Source organism: Protopterus annectens, chromosome 9.part0 (genome assembly GCF_019279795.1).
Source record: "Protopterus annectens isolate FY-2018-M chromosome 9.part0, PAN1.0, whole genome shotgun sequence".
In the NCBI taxonomy this organism is placed as follows: Eukaryota; Metazoa; Chordata; order Ceratodontiformes; family Protopteridae; genus Protopterus; species Protopterus annectens.
The window spans coordinates 1,764,412,445-1,764,435,766 of NC_056743.1; the positions used below are offsets into that span (position 1 = coordinate 1,764,412,445).

Here is a 23,322-nt window from a genome sequence, read left to right on the forward strand (position 1 = left end):
GTCGATGTTCTCCATTTTAAGGAGTGCCTTGAGTGAGTGCATTTTGAGGTTTAGACTTCTAGCATTGAGTAGTATTACCCTCACATTTTGCTTGCTTGTACCTGTTACGGTGGTGAATTTTTCATTTGAACTTTGCCTAAAAAAGGTACTATAGGGCTGGCAAGAACCATCGCCAGTATCCGTAATCCCAAGTGCGACAGGTGCAGGCCATCTCTGGCAAAGCATTGTGGTCTGTCAATCATGTCATCCCAGGCAGACAGATACTGGATCCCCTTAGAATGACACCAGAAGCTTAGCCAATTGTTGAAGTCAATCATTTTGTCCTTGTACTGTGATATCATTCTGGGTGATGGCAGGATGCTACTCAGGGCAAGGGTCATACCTTCTTGGGCTAGAAGATCGGAGAGGTCCTTCATGTCTCTTTTAATGTAGTCCAGGCAGGTATGTCTCAGGTCATTCACACCAACATGGACAATGACACAGTCATATTTGTACTTGTTGTGGAGTGACCTGAGTGCGTGCGTTTTGTGGTGGATCCTAGCACCTGACAGTAACTTTCTCCTTGTTTAGCCTGGTGAGTGGAACATCAGTGTGCCTGTCTATAGAGTCACCTATGACTAGAGTGTTGGGTACGTTGTTATGCCTTATGGGCTGTGGTTGGGTGGCACACTGAGTTTATGGGCTATGTGTCATTTGGGTTGTGTTGGAGGGTGGAGGTTGCTTGCACTTCTGCTTTGGAGGTCTCTGTTGCTTGGGCAGATTTTTATTGAGAGCCTCCATGAATGTAAGTGTGTGTTTTGTGTTTCTATGTGTGTGTTTTGGTGGTGTAGGTTTTGAGGGACTATGTGATGAGTGTGGTATGGTGCAAGTGTTTACCCTCTCCTCTTGATTGTCTAGTCCAGTCTTGGGTGAAGAGAGCCTTGCTTCCAGTTTGGCTATATAAGTGCATCTCTCACAGATTGTAGTGTTGGTTGGTAGGAGGAGACGGTTGTCTGTGTACATGAGACAATTGCAGCATTGCCCCAAGGTGCCCTGATTCATCAGGTAGACAGGAGAAAACACCGGGTGCTGACCCATAGACATGGCTGGATAGGTGCTAATTTATTAAGTACTAAAAACTGTTTTCCTCTAGACAAGTGAGGAAAGTTGAGTGCTGTAGTAATTTGTAGCTTATTTAGTGTTTACAATGAGTTCTGAACAAGTGCTGAGCTCAAAGAAACAGATTTGAGTGCTAAAACTAAAAAACTAGCTAGCTCTAAGGGAAAATTTGAAGAGCAGACTTTATGGTGGCGGGAATATTTTAACCCTAGCTATGCGGCAATGCATAAAGTGTACTTTTTTAATATAACAGTAGCAAATGAGCAAACTGATTTAAACAAATTAACCAATTAACCAATAAAAAGCTAAAAACAGTGCCCCGTTCCAGCAGTCTTCGATCAGACAAATTCCAACTGCACACTCCTGCCAGTAGGGTGCAGGGGAACCTTCTCTAGAAAAAGATGGCCTGGATTAGTGCTCACATTATACAAACAAAGCTAGATTCAGCTGGTCTGAATCTAGTCTTGTGCTACTGCAAACAAGGCATACCAATTTTAGAAAGAAACCGTTCAAATAAGCAGACACAACTAGAAACTCCCAGCTCAGAAGGGCAGAATCTACCCTCTCCTCACACAAGAGTGCAGATCACACCTTCTTAATGTAAAATAACTGGCCCTTAAACCCAGTGCTTAAACCAGAAATAATACACTTTTAGAATAACAGACACTAAGCCTTCAATCAGCAACTCCCAACTTAGAAGGATGTAATCTACCTGTTCTGCCACAACTGGTCTGAAGCCCAAGTGTTTAAACCAAAAGCTTAGAATAACAGTTACAATTTAATCAGGCTCCTAACAAGCAGTAATAAATGCAGAAGAATAAATTCAATTAAGTACTTTTAAGAACAGGCAGCAAAAGCAAAATAAGTAATAAAGTAGGAAGAAACACAAATACAGTAAAAGCAGATGAATAAAGTGCATTTTTTATAACAATAGAAAATGAGCAAATTGATTTAAACAAATTACCCAATTAACCAGTAAAAAAGCTCAAAACTGAGCCCTGTTCCAGCAATCTTCAATCAGACAAGTTCTAACTGCTCACTTCTTCCACTAGGGTGCAGGGGAATCTTCTCCAAAAAAGATGGCCTGGATTAGTGTTCAAGTTATACAAACAAAGCTAGATTCAGCAGGCCTGAATATAGTCTATGCTACAGCAAACAAGGTGCACCATTTTCAGAAAGAAACAGTTCAAATAAGCAGGCACAATAAGCCGTTAAACAGAAATTCCAAGCTCAGAAGGGCAGAATCTAGCCTCTCCTCCCACAACAGTGCAAACCACAAACCTTCTTAATGTAAAATAACTGTCCTGAAGCCCAAGTGCTTAAACCAGAACTAATACACTTTTAGAATAACAGACACTGAGCCTTCAATTAGCAATTCCCAACTTAGAAGGAATGTAAGCTACCTGTCCTGCCATAACAGTGCAGACCACAAACCTTCTTAATGTAAAACAAATGGTCTGAAGCCCAAGTGCTTAATCCAACAAACTTAGAATAAGTTTTAATTTAATCAGGCTACTACCAAGCAGTAATAAATGCAGCAGAATAAGTACAACTGAGTACTTTTAAGAAGAGGTGAAAGCAAAATAAGGTAATAAAGTAGGAAGAAACACAAATATAGTAAAAGCAGATGAATAAAGTGCATTTTTTTTGTAGTAAAGTGCAAGGAGACAGGGAGTGGGTTGGCCTTCTCAAATGTTCTCTCTGTCTTAAACAGAGCAAAAACTAGACTGGGAGTGGTGTCCCAGATCAAATTTACAGTAGTGGAGGGCAACTGCAAAGCCGCCAACTATAACACCACCACAAGAATAGGGTGAGAGGGAGAGGGAAAAAACAGTTTCAGGACAGATGAAAACAGAAAGCAATGCCAGAATATATATAAAATAATTCAGTCAGGCAAAAAATATTTCAGCCAGGCAAAATTAAGTTAACAATTAAATAGACAGAAAAATAAAATGCAGTACTATCTTTAAAACTGTAAGTTAGTACTTCACTTCAGCTTCTAATACAGTTGATTCTAGCCAGCCAAACCACTCAGACATTGAGCAGAAAATAAATTCCCAGCTATGTGGCTAACACTTAAAGCAGAGAGAAACCCTCTAGGCTAAGAGTTAAATATTGAATAACAAAGAGGTGAGAACAGCAATAACCCCCTCTAACTGCAGAGGGACAGACAGACCACAATATTCATAGGTTCATAAGTTCATAGGTAGGAATTAGGCTATCGGCCCAAGGGCCTAAATAAGCATAGCCAACAAGGTTCCCTGACTTACGCTACCCAAGAAAGTTAATTTCCTGCGCCCCTGTCGAGCAGAGCCACAGAAGTGATCCCCAGGGTGTATTTCCTATTTCCCATCCACTCATCAAGATTTTTCTTGAAGAGTGCTAATAAGGAACTTTGCTTGACATAGATGGGTAGCTTGTTGTAGAGTATAGGACATCTCTGGGACAGGAATCTATCTCTCCAGTATGTCCTGTTTATTGTGATGACAAGGTTTAGGTCCCTAGAGCATGTAGCTCAGAGGGATTGGGATTTCTTAAGGTGTAGCATGTCCAACAGCTCTGGGTTTGACATAGCTTTATATGTTAGGCAGAGATCTCCTCAGAGTAGGCGATATGCTACAGAGTAAAACTGGAGTTTTTGAGACAGTTAGTGTAGAGCATCTGTTTGAGGCCAGTAATCCTCTTTGTGAGGTATTTCTGTGGCCTTTCCAGCTGCTGCAGATGTCTTGTAAGGTACACTCCAAAAGGGGCATTGTACTCTAGAATGGGTCTAATGAGTGCCGAGTAGAGGGGAACAATGACCTTTTTTTTCCTGGATGAGAACCCTTTTGTGATGAGGTGTGCCACATAGAAGGATTTCCTGACTACTGTGGCAATGTGATTATCAAAGGAGAGACTACTGTCCACCTGGGTCCCAAGGTCTCTTATCACACATTCAGCATTAAGTAGACTGCCGTTTATGTGGTAGTTCATGGGTACAGAGTTTTCACAAAAGGGGATGACAATGCACTTTTTGGCATTGAGCTTGAGGCCATGCCTCTGACACCAGGCATCTGACTCAGTGAAACCCTTCTGTAGGATGCCCACATCATTTGGGGACTTGACTATGGCTCCTAGTTTGCAGTCATCTGTAAACGTCACAGCCAGAGGCCTTCTGTGTTTGCCTGTACTTCAGAGAAGTAAATACCAAACAGGAGAGGTCCTAAGACTGAACCCTGTGGTACTCCACTTGTCATGGGTTTGAAGTCAGATTTAGCATCTGCAACTTTTACAGTGTGGGTTCTGTCAGTCATCCAATTGGCAACCCATCTTGTGACATAGGGATTTATATCTAGTTTATTGAGTTTAGCTATAATTCCAGAATGGGGGATGGTGTTGAAAGCCTTGGTGAGGTCAAGATAGGCAGTGTGAACCACCTTACCCTCATCTACGGCTTTGGTGACTGCCTCAAAGAAGTCAGTCAGGTTCAGAAAGCATATGATATGCGTTTCACAAACCCGAACTGTGTGGGGTCCAGAGTTTGGAGGTTACCAATGTCTTTGTTTATGAGTTCCATGATGATACGTTCCATGGCCTTGCAGACCAGGCTCATCAGGCTAATAGGGCAATAGTTACCAAGATCAGTGGTGGCTCCCCCTTTGTGGAGTGGGATAACTGTTGCTGTGCACCATTCAGTGGGCACAAAGCCTGATGTGAGACAATGATTGAACATGGTGCTTAGATGGGGAGCCAGTTCATTCTGAAGTTCATGTAAAATGCAGCCTGGGATGATGTCCGGTCCCATGGATGCTGTGTTTTTGGTTTTAGAGAGTGCAGCTTTTACCTGCATAGATGTGATTACAGGGACTCTGCATTCTTCCTGTATAGATATGGGCCCTTTAGGGGGTCGGGGGGGGGTAAAGTTAGCACTGAACCTGTCTGCCAGGCTGTTGGCAATATCAGTTGGTTCTGTAATTTTCATGCCGTTGTACTGTAACTCAGAGCAGATCTGGGTGTTGCCATTGAGATTCTTGACATAGCTATAGAATGCTTTGTGGTTGCCCTTAGAATCAGTGGCAATTTTGTTTTTGTAGCTATATTTGGAGGATCCTATAAGCAATCTCAGCTTTTTACTGAGGCTGACCAGGAGCTCCTCCACTCATGGGATTTTACTCTCTTTTGCAACAGTTTCTTCCTTCTGTTGTAGAGTTTGTTTATGGCAGGGGACCACCAGATTGGCTTCCTTTTTTTGGAGGATAGCGTCAATGAATCGGTAGTCAAGAAAAATTGGCTTTATTTTCTGATAATATTAGTTAATAGCTGATAAAACCAGAAAGGGACATTTCAGAGTTGTGGAACATTCTAAGACAGTTTCAAGTCTTTTTGGGATACAAAATACAAAAAAAAAAGGCAATAGCTGTACATTATGTACTCACACACTAATTGGTTCAGCAGTACCCATATTTATTGGAACATTATAAAATGAACTACTTAGGAGTATGGATTAAAAGGGATTCTGTTATGGTACCTAAGGATATGTGGTAAGAGATTAAACAAATGATAGTACTACAAAAACTATGAAACTGAAAGTGGTGTTTTATAGATATGGACAGCAAGATATAACCAGTGAAAATGTATTTTGTTCCTTTAGTTTTATACACAGGTAAGGCATATTTTTATCAACCAGAGAAGAAGTTGAGGATAGAAATTAATAAAGAGTTGAAGGGTTTTATCTGGAAAGAGAAGAGGGCAAGAGTCAAGTGGGATAAACTGATCCTTCCAATAGAACAAGGTGGTTTGGGATTACCTAATTTAAACGGGTATTTCAGAGCTATGTGGATGGTGTTGAAACAGGGGAAGCTCAAGAAACAAAGAGAGACTCGGATTTTAGATGCAGATCCTTAAGGAGAATAATGCTAACCATATAGAATATTATATTCAAAAAGTAGCAAAAAGTATTTTAAGATGGAAGCCAACAGGAAGAATAGAGAAAGGGGATTCTGCCGATAGGGATGATGGCAGTTAGGGGTACAGAGAATAAGCAAAAGGGGGCTGGAATTTACTGTAGAAAACTAGCAAAGGAATCAAGGTACTGGGAGCAAATAACTGGAGAGGGAAAGGTAATAAAAAGGGAAGAGACCAAAATTAAATTGGACTGCAAGCTATAGATTGACTTCCCTATCACGGAATGATAACAGAGTATAGGCAAACAGAAAGAAATAGTGGGATGCTAAGTGAAATACCATCACTGGTTTCTGCTAAAAATTCTTTTTTAGTAGAATTTGGAACAGAAGCTGCTGTTAAAAAAGGTTAGTTAGTAGGGTATATAAAATGCTGCATGATAACAGTAGGAATCAATCAGTGGAGGTTAGAAAGGATTGGGAAGAGAGATTGGATAACAATTTACAAAGAAATAATGGAAGGATATATGTATGGCTCCCAAATATGCAAATAAGACTAGATGATTTAAGATCTTTGCTTGGAAGTGTTTGTGTGGGTATTTTTATACCCCAAGCAGACTCCAAAGAATTTTTCCTCAGGTATATTGCAAATGTTGGACATGTGATGGGGAAGGAAAAAGTAACTGGGAACATATTTTTTGTGAGTGTAATGAGTTGGCAGACTTTAAAAATTCCCTGCAAACTACTCTATCTGAAATACTGGGTGAGCAAATTTGTGTAACTAAGGAAATCATTTTTTGAGCTGTGATACAGTATTGGAGTTGCCTAGAAACAGTAAAGGCTTGCTAAGTTTAATTCTGATGGCTGCCAAAAAAGTCATTACTAAAAAATTTAAATCAAAGTCTAAACCGACTGAACTAAAACTAGCAAATATAGTAATAGTGATAAAATGGGTCTATATTAGCTGAACGAAAACTGGATTGTGCGAATCCAGTTTGAGTGACACCGAAATCACGAAAACCACATATTTCGAAAGTGGTAAATTAAAAAACTACCAGATGAAAACTGTCACTAACTGTTTTATGCAGGGGTTCAAGCCTCCCTGCATCCCACACCCCCACTACTTAAATATACCAACTCCGAGATTGCACTCCATTGAAGTAAAGGGAAGAATTCCCTACCGCAATCTCCATTCATTCCTGCGATAGTTCCAATATTCGCACTTTTGGTGTCGCTCAAACTGGATTCGTGCAATCCAGTTTTCATTCAGCTAATATAGACCCTGATAAAACAGTGGGATCTTTAGAAAAGGGTAGGAGCAAGTTACACAAAAAAAAAAATAGAAATTGTGGGAACAATACATGCAAAATAATGTTTTGGAGGAGGAATGATGTTTAAGGGAAGACAGGAATTGAATGAGCTTTGCAATGTTTGAATGACTGGATTGATTATAAGTGATGCATAATGTTTGCAACTGAAATATGTAAGTATGGTTTGGTGTTGATTATATAAATGTATGATTGCCTTTGTCATAAGTGAAAATTTAATAAAGGTGTTTCTAGTTAAAAAAACAATAAAGATGCACTCACACTTAAAAATGATAGTCCTTGAGTGCTGGAGATGTAATAAGGAGATAGATCAAGTGTATCTGGGCTTGGGGTTTAATAATAAGACTTTTGGAATTATCAAAAATTTCAACATTAGAGGTGAGAGATAGTTGCTGAGAGAAAGGGGTAAGTCTGGTCGGCCTTGCTTAGCTCACTACCATCATGACCCTTATAAGAAAAGACAACTTAGGAAATGATGTTGATGAACTGCAATATACTAGCCATGCTTTTTACTAGTGGAGCTGTGCTTCTAGAATTTCTCATCTTGACATTACTTTGGTTACTAGTATAAAAAGACATTTGACCAGTATGGGTTATGGCGTCTTCTTCAGTAGACTGCAATCCCTCTTGCCTAACTTTCATGTTGCCGAGATGGCACCACCGGCAGACAATGGCACCGAGGACCTGGAATACTGACTTTTCACTCCAGTTTACTAACCGCTTGGCCACCTCATTAGTAAGGGCATCTCTAACCCAGGGACAAGGTGGTCATAACATCCCTGTATTCTTCCCTTATAAATACCCATTATAGAGTACAATGTCCCTTTCGGCATGTATCTCACAAAGCACATACAGCAGCTGGAGAGACCACAGAGGTTCCTCACCAGGAGAATCCAGGGACTCAAATATCTACCCTACACAGGTAGGCTAAAGGCTCTGTCCCTCTACTCAGTCTCCTACAGACCCCACAGAGGTGACCCCTGTCTGGTATACAATGCAGTTTCAGACCCTGCCTTGATGGGACTGCTGCATATCCGCAAGTCACACTCCACTCGAGTAACCTGCATGCGCGACCTCAACCTGGTCTTTGACATCAGTAGGACTTGTTGGTGGGACAGATTTGTGTCCCAGAGACTCTCCCTTCTGTGGAATAGACTCCCTCTCTACATTAAGCAGAGTACCTTATTAACCCCTTTTAAGCACAACCTGGCTAACTGGATGGGGAACAGAAAATACACCCCTGGGATTCCACCTGTGTCTCTGCTGGACAGGGGCATCAGGTGCTGACTTGTTGGAACATGGGCTAAATTCTTGGCTTGGCTGGTAAGTGCCTCAGGGCTAATAGCCTAGTAACTTCCTATGATCCTATGAGAGTGTGTGTCAGTGTTTGTGTTTTAGGGTAGGGAAAGGGTTATGGAAGAAGATGAATTTAGTGTCATGCATGTGTGCTTCTGGTGCGATGTGTGCCTGAGTGTCTTATTTAGCAGTAGATTAACGTGTAGGGTTGGGGTTAGGGCAAAGTATAAGGTTAGGGTCAGCATACTTTAGTAATATTTTGTGGGTAGCATGGGGAGCATTTCATTTGACTCCAAAAATGACCCCTGGACTACCCTTTATCCAAAAGGCAGTGGCCAAGCCTGGATTTTCCTGATGGAAGAAAAATACTCTGTGGGAGGCATACCACCTTTCTAAAATAACAAATGTCATTGTCACATGGGAGTCTGGAGTAGGTAATAGCATTTTTTCATGGTGCTAAATGTTTTTTCCGTTAAAAGTTTATTAAACTTTTCTCACCAAATCTATATTCAGTGATATATTTTAATAAGTCATAATGCGGCTGCTGTAAAGTTATCATCATTTGGGCATTTGCTAAGTATAGGCCCCTGTCTTTAATATGTGTCCCCTGAACTGGGTACCTTGGCCAAAGGTTGTGGCCTGCCTAGTCAAGTCAGTTTTCATCAAAAATAACTATCTAAGCATGTCTTTTACCCATCCAGAAGACTTCAAACATAATAAATAGGTTCTGAGGATACTCATAGCAGTATGGTGATAAAGGCATATCCCAGATAAAGAAGATATTATAAGGTGGGTAAGCATCTCCATATGCCATGTAGGGAGTTTGTCCCTTTACTGCCTTTCTTAATATACCTTGGATAAGGTTAAAAATGGTGTAAGTCTGAGCCTGTTTGTGAAACCATTCAAGTCAGCAAATATCTTTTTGGTTTTGTTTTGATTTGGGGAGAAAATTAATTTATTAAAAAAAAAACAATCATTCATTATCTGGTGAATACTGAAAAGGTTATTATGATTTTCCTAATAACTACCGGAGTAATTTTCACTTATTGCCACAAGAAATGCCTGTGTATTGAAATAAAAATTTGCTTCCAAGACAACAATCATTAAATACATAAAAGAAACTCTGCCCACATAGAAGCTTTACCATTTGTCTCCTGTTCAGCTCTGCTACTTTCTTGAAGTTTCTGCAGGAGTTGTTCTGTCTTTTGCTGCAGCGGTGTTCCAGGGAAGTCTTGCTTCACAAGCATTCTCAGTTTTTGTAGAGAAGAATGTGGTGGGTCCTCCTGAAAATCCACTGTGTATTCTTCCAGCCACAAGTGAAGAATAAACATCAAAGCACTGAAAAAAGATCAGTAAGAAAGAAAAAATGTTCATCATACATGTTGATGCTTGTTGCAAGTTGTTATTTCTCTAGTGTCTTTAGAATGCATAACATAATAGATTATGTACAAGAGGTCTGCAGTGAGCAGTTACAGTGTGTAGAAGCTAATTATCTAGATGGTTCTGGTCTAGGAGTAGAAACAGGAAAGCTGATTTACTGTGATAGGAGTGGTGAAATAAACAAGGGTTTGCACACTCAGGAAGAAGGGGAAATTCCCATGTTTGATATCATTGTAACAAGGTTCATTTATGATGTAACTGAGTATTGTTTTGGTGATTATGACTAAAATGGCATATCACTAGATTAGTCATTTTATATAAGTGATAGCTAGGAATGCTATTTATTCAGAGGGTCCATACCTCTGCACCTTGAATATTAGAATGCCAAGTTCATCATCATCATCATCATCAAGCCCTTTTTCCATTTTATACATGAGGTTGGGGTCTCATGTCAACTGTCTCGATTCAATGCCACTCTCTTACCTTCTTCAACAGCCATGCTCAATTGTCGCAGGTCTTCTATCACACAATCTATCCATCTCTTTGCTGGATACCTTCTTTTACTCTTGCCTTCTTTCTGTCTGTCCTAAATCTTCTTCTTCACCAGACTGTCTTCTGCTTTTCTGCACATGTGCCAAAAGCATCATAATCTGCTCTCTTTAACATTCTCTGCAACTGGCGCTACCTTGGCTTCTGCTCTGATGTTCATATTTCTTCATCTGTCCGACAGTGTGCATCCTACCACCCATCTCAGGCACTCCATCTCCATCACCTCAAGCTTCCACAACTGTTTTGCTTTTAGGTGCCCAGGTTTCTGTACCAAACAACAGTAGTAGTTGCACACCTTACTTTTCAGCTTCTTTGGTATTCTTCTGTCACACATTATCCCTGACACTCTGTGCCTGTTAGCTGTAGCCCCTCTGACTTTACCTTTAACATCTTCATTCAGACTTCCCTTCTCCTCATCTACCTTTCCAGATACTTTAAGCTGTTAACCTGTTGCACTATTTCCTCTCTCTCTCTCAATTTAAAGCTTTTTCTGATTTCACCAATTTGTTGCCATTACATCTGTCTTATCTGTACTCAGTTTCGCCTTCAGTTTTGCATTCCATTCCCTTATGCTTTGCTGAAGCTCTTGCTCAGTCTGCCTGTAATGCCACATTATCTGCATACAGCAACTTTGTTAATCTGTCTCCTTCAACCTGTTTGCTAATGTTGTCCATCATCAGTATGAACAGCAGTGGGCTCAGAGCTGAACCCTGATACATACCCACTCCCAATGGGACCCCTCTGTGAGTCTGAACACTATTTGTACTTGAGTCATTGAGTCCTTGTACATAGCCTACACTAATTCCTTGTACATAGCCTACACTAATTCCTTGCACATAGCCTATACTACTTCAAACCACCACAGGACTACCCAAATTAGCTTTCATGGAACCTTGTCATATGCTTTCTTCAAGTCTAGGAATGCCCAGTTGGACTCTTTCTTCATCTCTAGCTTCTTCTCAACTATCTGTCTCACTGCAAACATCAAGTCATTTTTGTTGCCTTCTGATTTAAATCCAAACTGCTCATCTCCCATCTTACTTTCTACTACTCTGCATACTCGTTTATCAGTTACCCTCTCCAGAACTGCCATGCAGCATGACAGGAATTTGATACCTCTGTACTACCCACAGTTGTGGATGTCTCCTTTGTTCTTGTACACTGACACTACTATGTTTATTCTCCAGTCATCTGGGATATGCATTTATCTCCATACAGTTATGAGTACCTTCAGAAGCCATTTATTCCCCATCTCACCCAACATCTTGATTATATTCGCTGTGACCTCATCTGATCCTGCTTCTTTCCCTAATTTATTTTCCTTAATGCTGTTCTTACTTCTTCCAGGGTGGGCTTCTCTTCATCTTTCCTCATAGACTGTCAGGGGCAGTACAGGTCATCTTCATTCAGAAAATGTGGACTGGTGAGCAGGTTGTTGCTGGCTTACCTTATGAAGAGCACCTGACTATCTTCTTTATCTTTCTGTCTTTGTCTTGCAACCTGATAAGAGTTTCTTTGTGCCATCTACTTAGTCATTCCCAGAAGCTAATAGAGTGCCTTCGGTGCCTTCTTCTTTTCTACTGCAACTCTACTCCTAGCCTCTTTGTTAGACAACCAGTATTCCTTCTTAGCCTTGTCCATCTCTTCTATATCCTATTTTGTCTTTTAATTTTTTACATCGCATAAACACATTACACTTTTTCTTTCTTTTGATGGCTTCATTGTATTCTACTTTCTACCACCAGCTTTACTTATGCACCTTACTTTCACACCTGGCTCAGCCACCTCTCTATTTCCAAGTCTTTACACATACTGTTTTGAGGCACTGCCATTCTTCTTCAACTCCACCTATCACCTCCCAACTCCACCTATCACCTCCTCTTTTTCACGTGCTAGAGCCCTGAGTAATGCATTCAACTCATGCTTTCTCTCCAGTCAACTTCCAGGTCAACAGCCTGGTCTCTGTTGAGCTTAGAGCCTTCTCTGACCACTGCTTGCAGCTCAGTGTGGACACCAGTGGCTTATGCTGTGGGCTGACTGTTTTACCGGGGATTTGCAATCATTGATTCTACCCCAGTGGCCTTTCCTTACTAGAAGGAAGTCTACCTGAATTGCATGTTGGCCACTTTTGTATGTGATCCTGTGACTGTCTTTCTTTCTTTGCCATGTGTGTTGTCCACCATCAAGCCGTGGACTCCAAATCAGTTACAGAGAAATGCATATCAAATGTATATCAATACATATTTTGTGTAAGAAAGAAGAGACATGGCTGAAGTATCTGTTTCTGAGAACTTAACAGAATACTGGTTGTAATCTCAGGTTACACTTGTAAATGTATTCTACTGTCAAGGGACCATCAACAATCTACTGTATATGTAGTAGAGATGGATGTGGTAATAAGGCTTGTGAGGCTGCAGAACTCTTCTGAAATGAAACTGCATCTTTGCCCCCTTGTCACCTCTATTGCCTCTAGCACTGCATTTTGATGATGTTGACGGTCACACATATTGGTTAGGGAGCATCTGAAATTTATTTATTAATTAGTATTTATTAACCAGTAGAGGGACGATCCCACATCTTGGTTAGGGAGTATCTGAAATTTATTTATTAACCAGTAGAGGGACGATCCCACATCTTGGTTAGGGAGTATCTGAAATTTATTTATTAATTAGTATTTATTAACCAGTAGATGGCTGATCTATGATGCTTTTCCATCTAGAGTTTTGGGTACAAGGATAAGAATAAATAAATAAATCTTCACTAATGTGTGCTAACCCTAACACTACCCCTACCCCTAACCTCAAATCTACACTTTACCTTAGAAGGACCCTTTCTGCAAAACAACCACTACTCAGACACAATGTGACTGAACCTAACTGTAGGGTTTTGGTTAACTAATCACAAAAGGAAACTGTTTTCAGTTTGCTATTGTTTTTTTTTCAATGTTTTCAGATATTTGGTAAGTAGTTATTTCTATAGATCATATACTCATATAGATACAGACAGATATTGGAGTATATATTTTGACTGATAGCACAAATCATTGAGCACACATCACTGAATACACATAACATCGATCCACAAAGGATCGAAAAGTAAACTAAACAAATCTTTTTGCAGGGGAGCAACCCCCATGCACCACGCACACCCCCTGCTAATTATACATTCCAACTCTGAGGTTGCACTGCAGTGTGGAAAGGGCATATTCCTCGATCCACACTGTACCACAATGGAGAGATGATAAGACAGCAAGTAAAGGAGAGTATTACTACCAAAACTGAATTCATCCTCAGTATTACTACTGAAACTGAATTCATCCTCAGTATTACTACCAAAACTGAATTCATCCTCAGTATTACTACCGAAACTGAATTCATCCTCAGTATTACTACTGAAACTGAATTCATCCTCAGTATTACTACTGAAACTGAATTCATCCTCAAGTCTTGGTGAGTACCTTCGCAAGGAAGTGCGAAAATATAAACAACAATACCTAGAGATTTTTGAAAAGTATAAAAAAGAAATATGGACAGGGGAAAAAAGGAGAGATTTGATATGGTGCAATATTTATGCAAAGGAGAATGCCAAATTAATCAATATAAAGAAGGCAGCCCCAAAGAGAAATACAGGCAAAGGCATCCAGATATGGAAAATTTCACAATTAAAAAATAGTAACACAAAGAGGTAATGTAGAAAAAAGATTAGTAAAGTAGAAGTTTAAAAAATAGAAGCTGAAGTTATGGAGTGCCTGCAAAGTGAAGGATTTGGTATAGAAGATCTAACATGGGTTACATCACAGCATGATGGAATGAGTCCCCAAAGTAAGGAGAAGCAGGAAGATCTTGAGACATCTGAAGAAGAAATATGGACATGGGAAAGAAAGAGAGATTTAATATGGTGTAATATCTATGCAAAGGAGAAAGCAAAACTAACCAAAACAAAAATAGCATATTTGAAAAAAAATACAGTCAAAGGAATCCAGACAGGGAACACTTTACAATACAAAAAAAAAGAAGATAAAGTGGAAAAGCAGAAAAGCATATTAGTAATGGAGAAGTTAAAGAAATAGAGACTGAGGTTATGGAGTGCCTGCGAAGTAAGGAATCCAGTGCAGAAAATCTAATTCAGAAAGCACCACAACAGGATAGAGCAATAGATATCCAAATTAAGGGGAAACCAGTGGACTGGAAGCAATTGATCAGGTGCCATATGAAGATATTGTGGATACTTCCACAGGAAACCAGTATAAATGTTCACTTGAAGCTGGACAACAAAGGAAGGAACAGGAAACTATGGAAACTGATGCAGTCAGTGTTGAGAGATAGGCTAGTGAGTTCCCATATGAAAGAGCAACGTATGGCACAGGATGAAATTGAAGAAAATGTGCCACAGGAAGATGCTATAGAACTTTCTATAGAATCCCTTCAGGAAATGGAAAACAAAAAATGTACCCTCAGTTTAGAAGAAAATGAGCTAAGAGAAGAATTACTTGATTTAATAGACATAGACAGATCTATTAAGATCAATGAAAGAAATCGACTGCTGAAGGTCAATAAAACCCAAAAAGTCAGAAGTTTGATAAAACAAATAAACAGAGTAATTAGGACTGTCCATAGAGATCCATGTGATATAACAAAAGTAAACAGGATACATTACTGCGCTGCTAAATTAATAACTGATAAAGTTCTACCACAAGAACACAGGATAGTGAGGGAAAGGCAGGGGAGAAATCGAATACCATCATGGAAGTATCAAATAGAGAAAACTATAAACCAATTAAGACAAGAAGTGTCACTGTTAGAAGACTATAGAAGAGGGAACAGATCAACAAAAATACTAAGAAAGAAATGATAAAAGCAATGCGCAGTATTAGAACAGACCAGGATCTTTCATGCACTATCACAAATAACAAACTAAAAATCTCAGCACAGGCAGAAAAACTTAGGAGATACGAAGATAAATATAAAGGAAAAGTACAAAATAAGCAATTTATTGATGACCCAAAAAAGTTTTAGAGAGAATTGGGAAAGATGGTAAAAGGAATTGAAAGACCGCTAAAAAAAGAAGAAATAGATACATTTTGGAGAAGTATTTATGAAGATCCTGTGGAACATAACAAAGATGCTAACTGGAGAGAAAAGTAAAAGAAAAAATAAGAAGTTTAAAGGTACAGGATATGAAATGGGATGAAGTAACAGCCAGAGAGATTGAAACAAAGTTAAGAAAAGTCTCTAACAGGAAAACCCCAGGCCCAGATACAAAACCTAACCTTTGGTTAAAAGTATTAACATCTTTGCATGAAGAGTTAAAAACTATTTATATGCACACCCTGAGCAGACATCAATCTGGCTAACAACAGGAAAAACAATGTTCTTACTTAAGAGTGAACCTGCAAGCTACCCTAAAAATTATAGACCAATACTTGCCTTCCAACGACATATAAACTATACACGGGGATTGACGCCTACAGTTTATAGTCATTTAGAAGAAAACTCAATTATGGCAGTAGATCAAAAGGGCAATAAAGGAAAGTCATATGGAAAAAGGATCATTTGTTATTAAATAAATTCATAGTAGAGAACTGTAAAAAGGGCAAGAATCTAAATATGGCATGGGTTGACTACAAAAAAGCATTTGATAGTATCCCACATTCATGGATAAAAGAGTCCTTAAAAATGTATAAGATACATCCTACACTGACTGACTACATTACAGCGACCAGGAAGCAGTGGCAGACCACTTTGCAATTAAGCCATGACAAAGGACAAATTATTTTCCTAGGGATAAAAAATTAAAAGTGGGATATTCCAGAGTGACTCTCTGTCACCGCTGCTATTCTGCCTTGCCCTTAACCCAATAAGCTGTCTACTTAACAGCTTAGGCCATGGCTATAATTTAGCTCTTAGAAAATAACAAAGTGTAAAGACTTCTCATCTTCTCTTTGTCAATGATTTAAAACTGTATGGCTCATGAGATGAGGAACTGAAAGTACAACTGCAAGTTGTCAAAACTTTTTCAGATAATATAAGAATGTCATTTGGTCTTGATAAATGTGCAAAAGCAACCTTTAAAGCAGGAAAACTGCAGCACCAAGAAAACATCAGTTTGGGACAAGAATGTGATATAAAAGAACTTGAGCAAGTGGGAGTGTGTACAAATATTTGGGGATTGATGAAGGATCAACAATAAAACCTGAACAAATGTGAATAAAACTTAGTAAGGAATACTTTAGAAGACTTAAATTAATCCTGAAAACAGCATTGGCATCTAGGAACAAAATCCAAGCTATAAACCAGTTTGCTCATTCTGTCCTAACTTAAGTTTTGGAGTGACTGACTAGCCCCAAAACATGTTTAATTGATTAGATAGGTAAACAAGAAGGATGCTTCATGCTCACCAAATGATTTATAAAAATCAGTGCATACCAAGATTATATATTCTCCATTCCGAAGGTGGGATGGGCCTCCTTGAAACTGATTACATGTATAGATCTACAGTCAAGGGACTTCATACATATCTGCTGACCTCACAAGACCCAAATGTACATGAAGAGAATAAATCCAAGATGACTTCTCTGCTTATTCTAGCAGAAGCATATCGGCGTCAAGCAGGAATGAAAATCAGACCAGAAGTAGATAAAAATCAGGTAGCAACTGAATGTGCCAAAAAACAAAAGAAAGAATATAAGGTGCAGGACCAGATGAGAAGGCAAGAAATGTGGAAAATGCATACTAGTTGCAGGTATAGAAAACTTCTGGAAGAACCTCATGTTGATCAGGAAAGAATGCAGGAATGGTTAAGGAGAGATGATTTCAAGCCAAGAGATGAAAGGTTAATACTGGTGGCCCAAGATAGTGGACTATGTACACACTGGTTTCAAAGTCCATTGAACATGTGGGAGAAACAGCCATATGTAGGTTTTGTAAAACCAAATTGGAAACAGTCACACACCTAGTTGCTGGTTGTGACATACTAATGGCAGAAGGACCGCATACTGAAAAGCATAATGTCGTTGTGTCTTTCGGCTTTTCCCGGTTAGGGGTCGCCACAGCGGAACTCCGGTCCGCTAATGATTGGTAGTTGATTTTTACATGCCGAGTTACCAGCCCTGATGCACAACCTTCAACGAAGGTACGCCCATTCACGCAATACTGAAAAGCATAATAATGTGGCAAAACTATTGCACTGGGGATTGTGCAAACATTATGGTACTGAAGTGGCTGAAAAACACTGGAAACATGAGCCACAGAGCATCACAGAAAATAATGAGGTTTACATCACATGGGATCACCCACTACCAACAGTTCAAAAGATAGATGCTAGAAAACCAGATATAGTGGTCCATGAAAAGAAGACAAAAGTAGCATTGATCATTGAAATCACCACACCCAGTGACTATAGTGTCTTGCGTACAGAGAGACACAAAGTCATAAAATATCAGGATCTGCAGACCGACATGAGAACAATGTGGAATAAAGATACCCAGACAGTTCAAATAGTAGTAGGAGCAACGGGTCTTATATAAAAGAGTCTACAATTGTATTTCGATATGTTACCAGTACTTGTAACCCCATATAAATTGCAGAAGGAATCATTACTGAGCACATTGCGGGTGCTGTGAAGAACACTTCTGACTTAGATCAAAGATTGAAACAACACTAATTTTATGAACTTTAATCGTACTCTGACTTAGAAATAGGGTCCATTCCCAAAAGATTTGGAGATGATACAACAATCTGTAACATAAAGTGCCTGTGCTTTGCGAACAGAACAGATGCTTCAATTTATATATATCCCCATCACAAAGTCGAACATTCAGAAACTCGAAATGCATATGGCCAATGCCATATGCTCGAATTTCTGAAGCTTGACTTCATGAAAGGAGACTACAAAAAAAAAGAAGATAACACAAAAAAGTGTTTCTGCAGGGGGGCAAGCCCCCGCTACTTATTTATTCCAACTCCGAGATCGCACTAGAGCACAGAAAGGGAAATCTCCCATTCTGCGCTGTATGCTATTCCCCATTCACACAATCAAGCTTCCACAATTTCAAGCATATGGTCTCGACCATATGCATTTCGAGATTGTGGCCGTTTGACTTTGTGAAGGGGAACCATTCATACATATCCACACACATATATATATATATATATATATATATATATATATATATATATATATATATATGGGTCTACTTCTGATTGTTGAAAACACACTTTCTTGACAACCAGAAGATTGAACCCATTTAAGTGAAAGTGCAGTAAATCAAAAGTGCACTTTTGCTATAGCCTGTTCTCCGAAGCACATTACAGTGGGGATAAGGAAATATATCCTTTTTCCCACTGTAATGTGATCTCAGAGTTAGTATATTTAAGGAGGGGGGGTGTGGGGGGCACAGCCCTCACATGGGGGTTGCAAGGTGTAAAATGCTGTTTAAAGTATTTTTTTGTTTTTTCCAGTTCGGAGAACCGGCTTTTGCAAATGTGCACTTTCGATGTAGTGCACTTTCACTTTAATGGATCTCAATGTTTCTGTAGTGCAATTTCAGATTCGGTATATATCATTTGCATCAGATGTGGGGGGGGGGGGTGCAGGGGGGTTTCCTCCCTTTTGAAAATGTAAGTTTTGTGTTTTTTCTTTCTTTGTTTTTTTTTTTTTTTTTTATGTTCGAGTTTTTCGAGTTTTCGGAAACTCAATCATATGGTCTCTTTAATATTTTTTTCGAGTTTCCAAGAAGTTGACCATCTGACATAGACCCATATATACATACATACATACATATCAAAGCATTGGTATATACTGTTACATCACCTAAACCCTATGACACTATTTAGAAAATGAATGCAAGAAAAACAGTTTACCTTCTGAAATATACACACGTACATCTAAAATAGGACCACAAAAAAATATAATTTTCTGCATTGCATACCTACAATGGGAAAATAATCCACCATCAGAATAAGAAAGCAATAAGAAAATCAATAAATCTAAAACAGCAGTTTCATAACCAACTTGGACTTCATCATGTAATATAACTAAAAACTGAGACAGCATAAGTACAACAGCATTAATATTATAATGTGAAATTAGCAAAACCAGGGAGCAAAAACTGTTAATAAGTGCTTATGGAGAGGTTTTGATACCCACACTCTCCAAACATGGGAGAAATCATTCCCAACACTCCTTATTTAGTGTCTCCACAGTCAAACAACCACACTCAAAGTGCAGTAAGCATGTTAGTGCCGCAGCTGACTAAGTCACAACTCGTTGAAGCTACCCTGCCTCCAGCATACTTATAGGTTCATAGGTGTATACTAGGCTAACAACGTCAAGGGCATGTTTAACTCTGGTCGTACATCCCAAATCTCTGACAAGTTCTGCTACCCTTGGTAAATGTAGGCAGGGGCTTGGGAGATGAAGCATTTACAAGTAGTGGCCTAGAAGATAAACTAGTTATAGGCTGTCTGTGCCCATTACAAACATTAGTTCTAAGCCAGGGATGAACCACCTGTTCCCCATCCACTTGTCCAAGTTACACTTGAATTGGGTTAGGGAGGAACACTGCTTCACATTGATGGGGAACCTGTTCCAGAGAAATGGTAGTCTCTGGGATACATACCTGTCTCTCTAACAGGTCCTGTTTATATCACAGGCTAAATGTAAGTGCTTAGAATGGGTAACTCTGGTGCTGTTTGTTTTGCAGATATGCAGGAAGTCCATCAGGGTGAGGTCTTACAATGCTTTGCATGCCAGGCATAGATCTCCCCTCAAAAGTCTGTAGGAAATATAATACAGAGATAAGAATCTGAGGTGGTCTGCATATGACATGTTTCTTGCACCCTGTATTCTTTTAGTGAACAACCTCTGTGGATGTTCCAGTTGTTGGATGTTCTTCATTAGGTACATACCAAAGGGGGCATTGTACTCAATGATAGGTCTAATAAATGCCAAATACAGTGGAACAATGACCTCCGTAGACCGAGATGCCATACTTTTGTTTATAAGTTACACAACATAGAATGATTTCTTCACTACCGTAGACACATGATGGTCAATAGCTAGATTACTGTCTATGTGTGTCCCTAAGTCCCTGACTACTGCGTCATCTCTTAGGAGTGCATTGTCAATACCATTGTTACCAATGGTGGATGACTTCCCAAAGGATAATATTATGCATTTCCTGGTATTTAGTTTTAGTCCATGGCTCTGACGCTAGGTATTTGTATCAGTCCTTCCTGAATATCACTAGTGTTGGCCTGAGATTCTATGACTGCTCCTAATTTGAAGTCATCTGCAAATGTGGTCAGCCAGAGATCCTTGACAGTGGCCTTGTCTTCAGAGAAGAAGATAGCAAAAAGGAGTGGCCAGAGGACCAATCCCTGAGGGACTCAACTGGTGAATGGCCTTATTATAGAGGTAAACTCCCCAGTTCTAACTTTCTGGGTCCTATCTGTGAGCCAGTTGGCCATCCACCAGATGATATAAGGGATTATACCTTATCTCTTGAGTTTGTCATCAATGCCCAAATGAGGCATTGTGGCAAATGCCTTGGCCAGTTCAAGGTAGGAAGGTAGTGTAAACTGTTTTGCCCTTGTCCATTTACTTAATAACCCTCTCAAAGACATCCAACACATTTAGTTGTTATGATCTACCCTCAACCAAATGAAACCGGGTTGGGTCCAGCATCTGGAAGTTTCCTATGACATTAATGATAATTATTTCCATTGCTTTGAATATGAAGCTAGTGAGACTCATGGGTCAGTACTTTCCAGGGTCTGTTGATGTCCCGCCTTTGTGCAGAGGGGTAACTGCTACTGTTCTCCATTCATAAAGTACAAAGCCTGTTTGGAGGCTATGGTTAAATAGTGATTCCAGAAGGTCTTACAGGTCATGGTTCATGCTATTTAGAAGGCATCCTGGGATATTGTCTGGGCCCACTGATGTGGTGTCCTTGGTCTTGGAGAGAGCATTAAGGACCTATTCCCTAGTGATAGCAGGGGAAATTATATTTGATGGCATTTCCTAAGGTAAGATTGGTGTGCAGAGAGGTGTAAAGTTGTAGCTGAATGTGTTGGCCAGTAAGTTTGCTATATCTTCTGGATCAGTATAGGTGGTTCCATTAACAATGAGCTCTGCACACAATTGTGTATTGCCTTTGTGGTTGCAGACGTAGCTAAAGAATGTCTTGTGGTTCATCTTGGACTGTGAGGCCAGAATTACCTCAAATTTGACCTTGTTAGACTTTATTTGTTCTCTGAGTTGTTCAGTTTGTTGAGAGTACTTTTATCCAGCTGGGTGCTAATCCTCCTAATTCTGCCATGATTTTCTTCCTTCTGTTATACAGCCTACATAGAAACATTGGTAGAATTAAGTGTAGGCTATGTACAAGGACCCAATGACTCAAGTAGGAGCAGTGTTCAGACTCACAGAGGGGTTCCCAGTGGGAGTGGGTCTGCATCAGATAGCTCTGAGCTCACTGCTGTTCATACTGGTGATGGATTACATTAGCAAATAGGTCAGAGGTGACAGATTGTTAGAGAAATATGTATTTGAATATATGTGAAGTGCTAGTTTAAAAGCAAAGTAGTATGTAATGCATTTTATTCTATTAATGATATAACAAAAAGGATGAATTCATGTGTAATTGCAAGAAGTTTTGAAACTGCAGTGTGGCTTGTAGCAAGTTGGCCTCTGACCCTGGCAGCTGCTAGCTCAGCAAGTTTTAATGTTTATGCTTTTCACAAGTGATTATCTGCTGGGTCAGGAAATTAAATATGTGAAATAATGAAATCTTCTGCTCTTTCCTGCTGGGATGATTTGGCCTTGTGTATGTGTTACTAGATAACACGCAGCTGTTGGGAAAGTGTTACAGGGGAACAAAGAAGTGTATTAGAAGATTGAATCTGCTATTGTATTCGAACTAGTCTGAAACCTTGAAGAAGTAACTTTACAGAAAGACATTATGTCTGACCAGGTGGTAAGCAAGGCCGTATTGTTACCAGAGGAAAACTTTTTTTTTAATATACAGCATCAGCATTATTTAATGAATAGAATACTGTAAGCTAAAGTGATGTAGATGCCCTGTGACTGACCACGTCAGTAAGGTGGGCACAACTTGAATTTAAGAAACTATAAAAATTGTGTACTTCCTGTTTCATGTCAGACAAAATTCTGTACTTGTACGTTTTTTGCCTCCTGGTGTACACTAGTAAACTTTTGAACCTGAACTTCCTGTGTATTGATCTCTTGATTTTATTTAACAGTTTGGTCCTTCGGACCGGAAATCCCTCAGACAGCTGCAGATCAGAGTCTACCGGTGGTCGAATACTGCGCAGGAGAAGTTACCGAAACGGTTCTTCTTGGATGAAAAGACCTCTGACTGAATTGTCGTTTAAAGAGGCTGGCCACTTTCTGATCTGTGGCCGAAGAGCGGATCCTGGACGGCTCAATACCGGAGGCTCAGGTAGGAAGATTTTTGCCTTTTTTCTGTTTTAGATCAGGGACTAGGTTACAGTAAATATTGTTGTCAAGATTTGTTATGCAGATCAGGGACAAGAGGAATTACTGTGTATTTGGTCATAGATCAGGGTAACAGAATAAGGTAGGCAGTTATTCTAGATAAACTGTGAAAAGGAACTGAAATTTTGGTACCACGTGATAAGAAGGGTTACGTAACATTTTCTTTTAACTAGGTAAATCAGTGCACTAAAACATTGCGAGATCCGCCCCTAACCAAAGACGCAAAATATATGCAATCACAACGTTCTGATAATGTTAGGTATTATACGAAG

The 23,322-nt window shown here is 39.5% G+C and overlaps 1 protein-coding gene across 1 annotated transcript in view; it reads right to left on the reverse strand.

Annotated features, from left to right (window-relative positions):
* The window catches only part of RGL3 (ral guanine nucleotide dissociation stimulator like 3), a 958,134-nt gene that overhangs the window by 729,479 nt on the left and 205,333 nt on the right, over window positions 1-23,322 (reverse strand). The window contains exon 6 of the mRNA XM_044084617.1: window positions 9,747-9,940. Coding sequence (XP_043940552.1) covers window positions 9,747-9,940 — 194 coding nt within the window. The remainder of the gene's footprint in view (window positions 1-9,746; window positions 9,941-23,322) is intronic.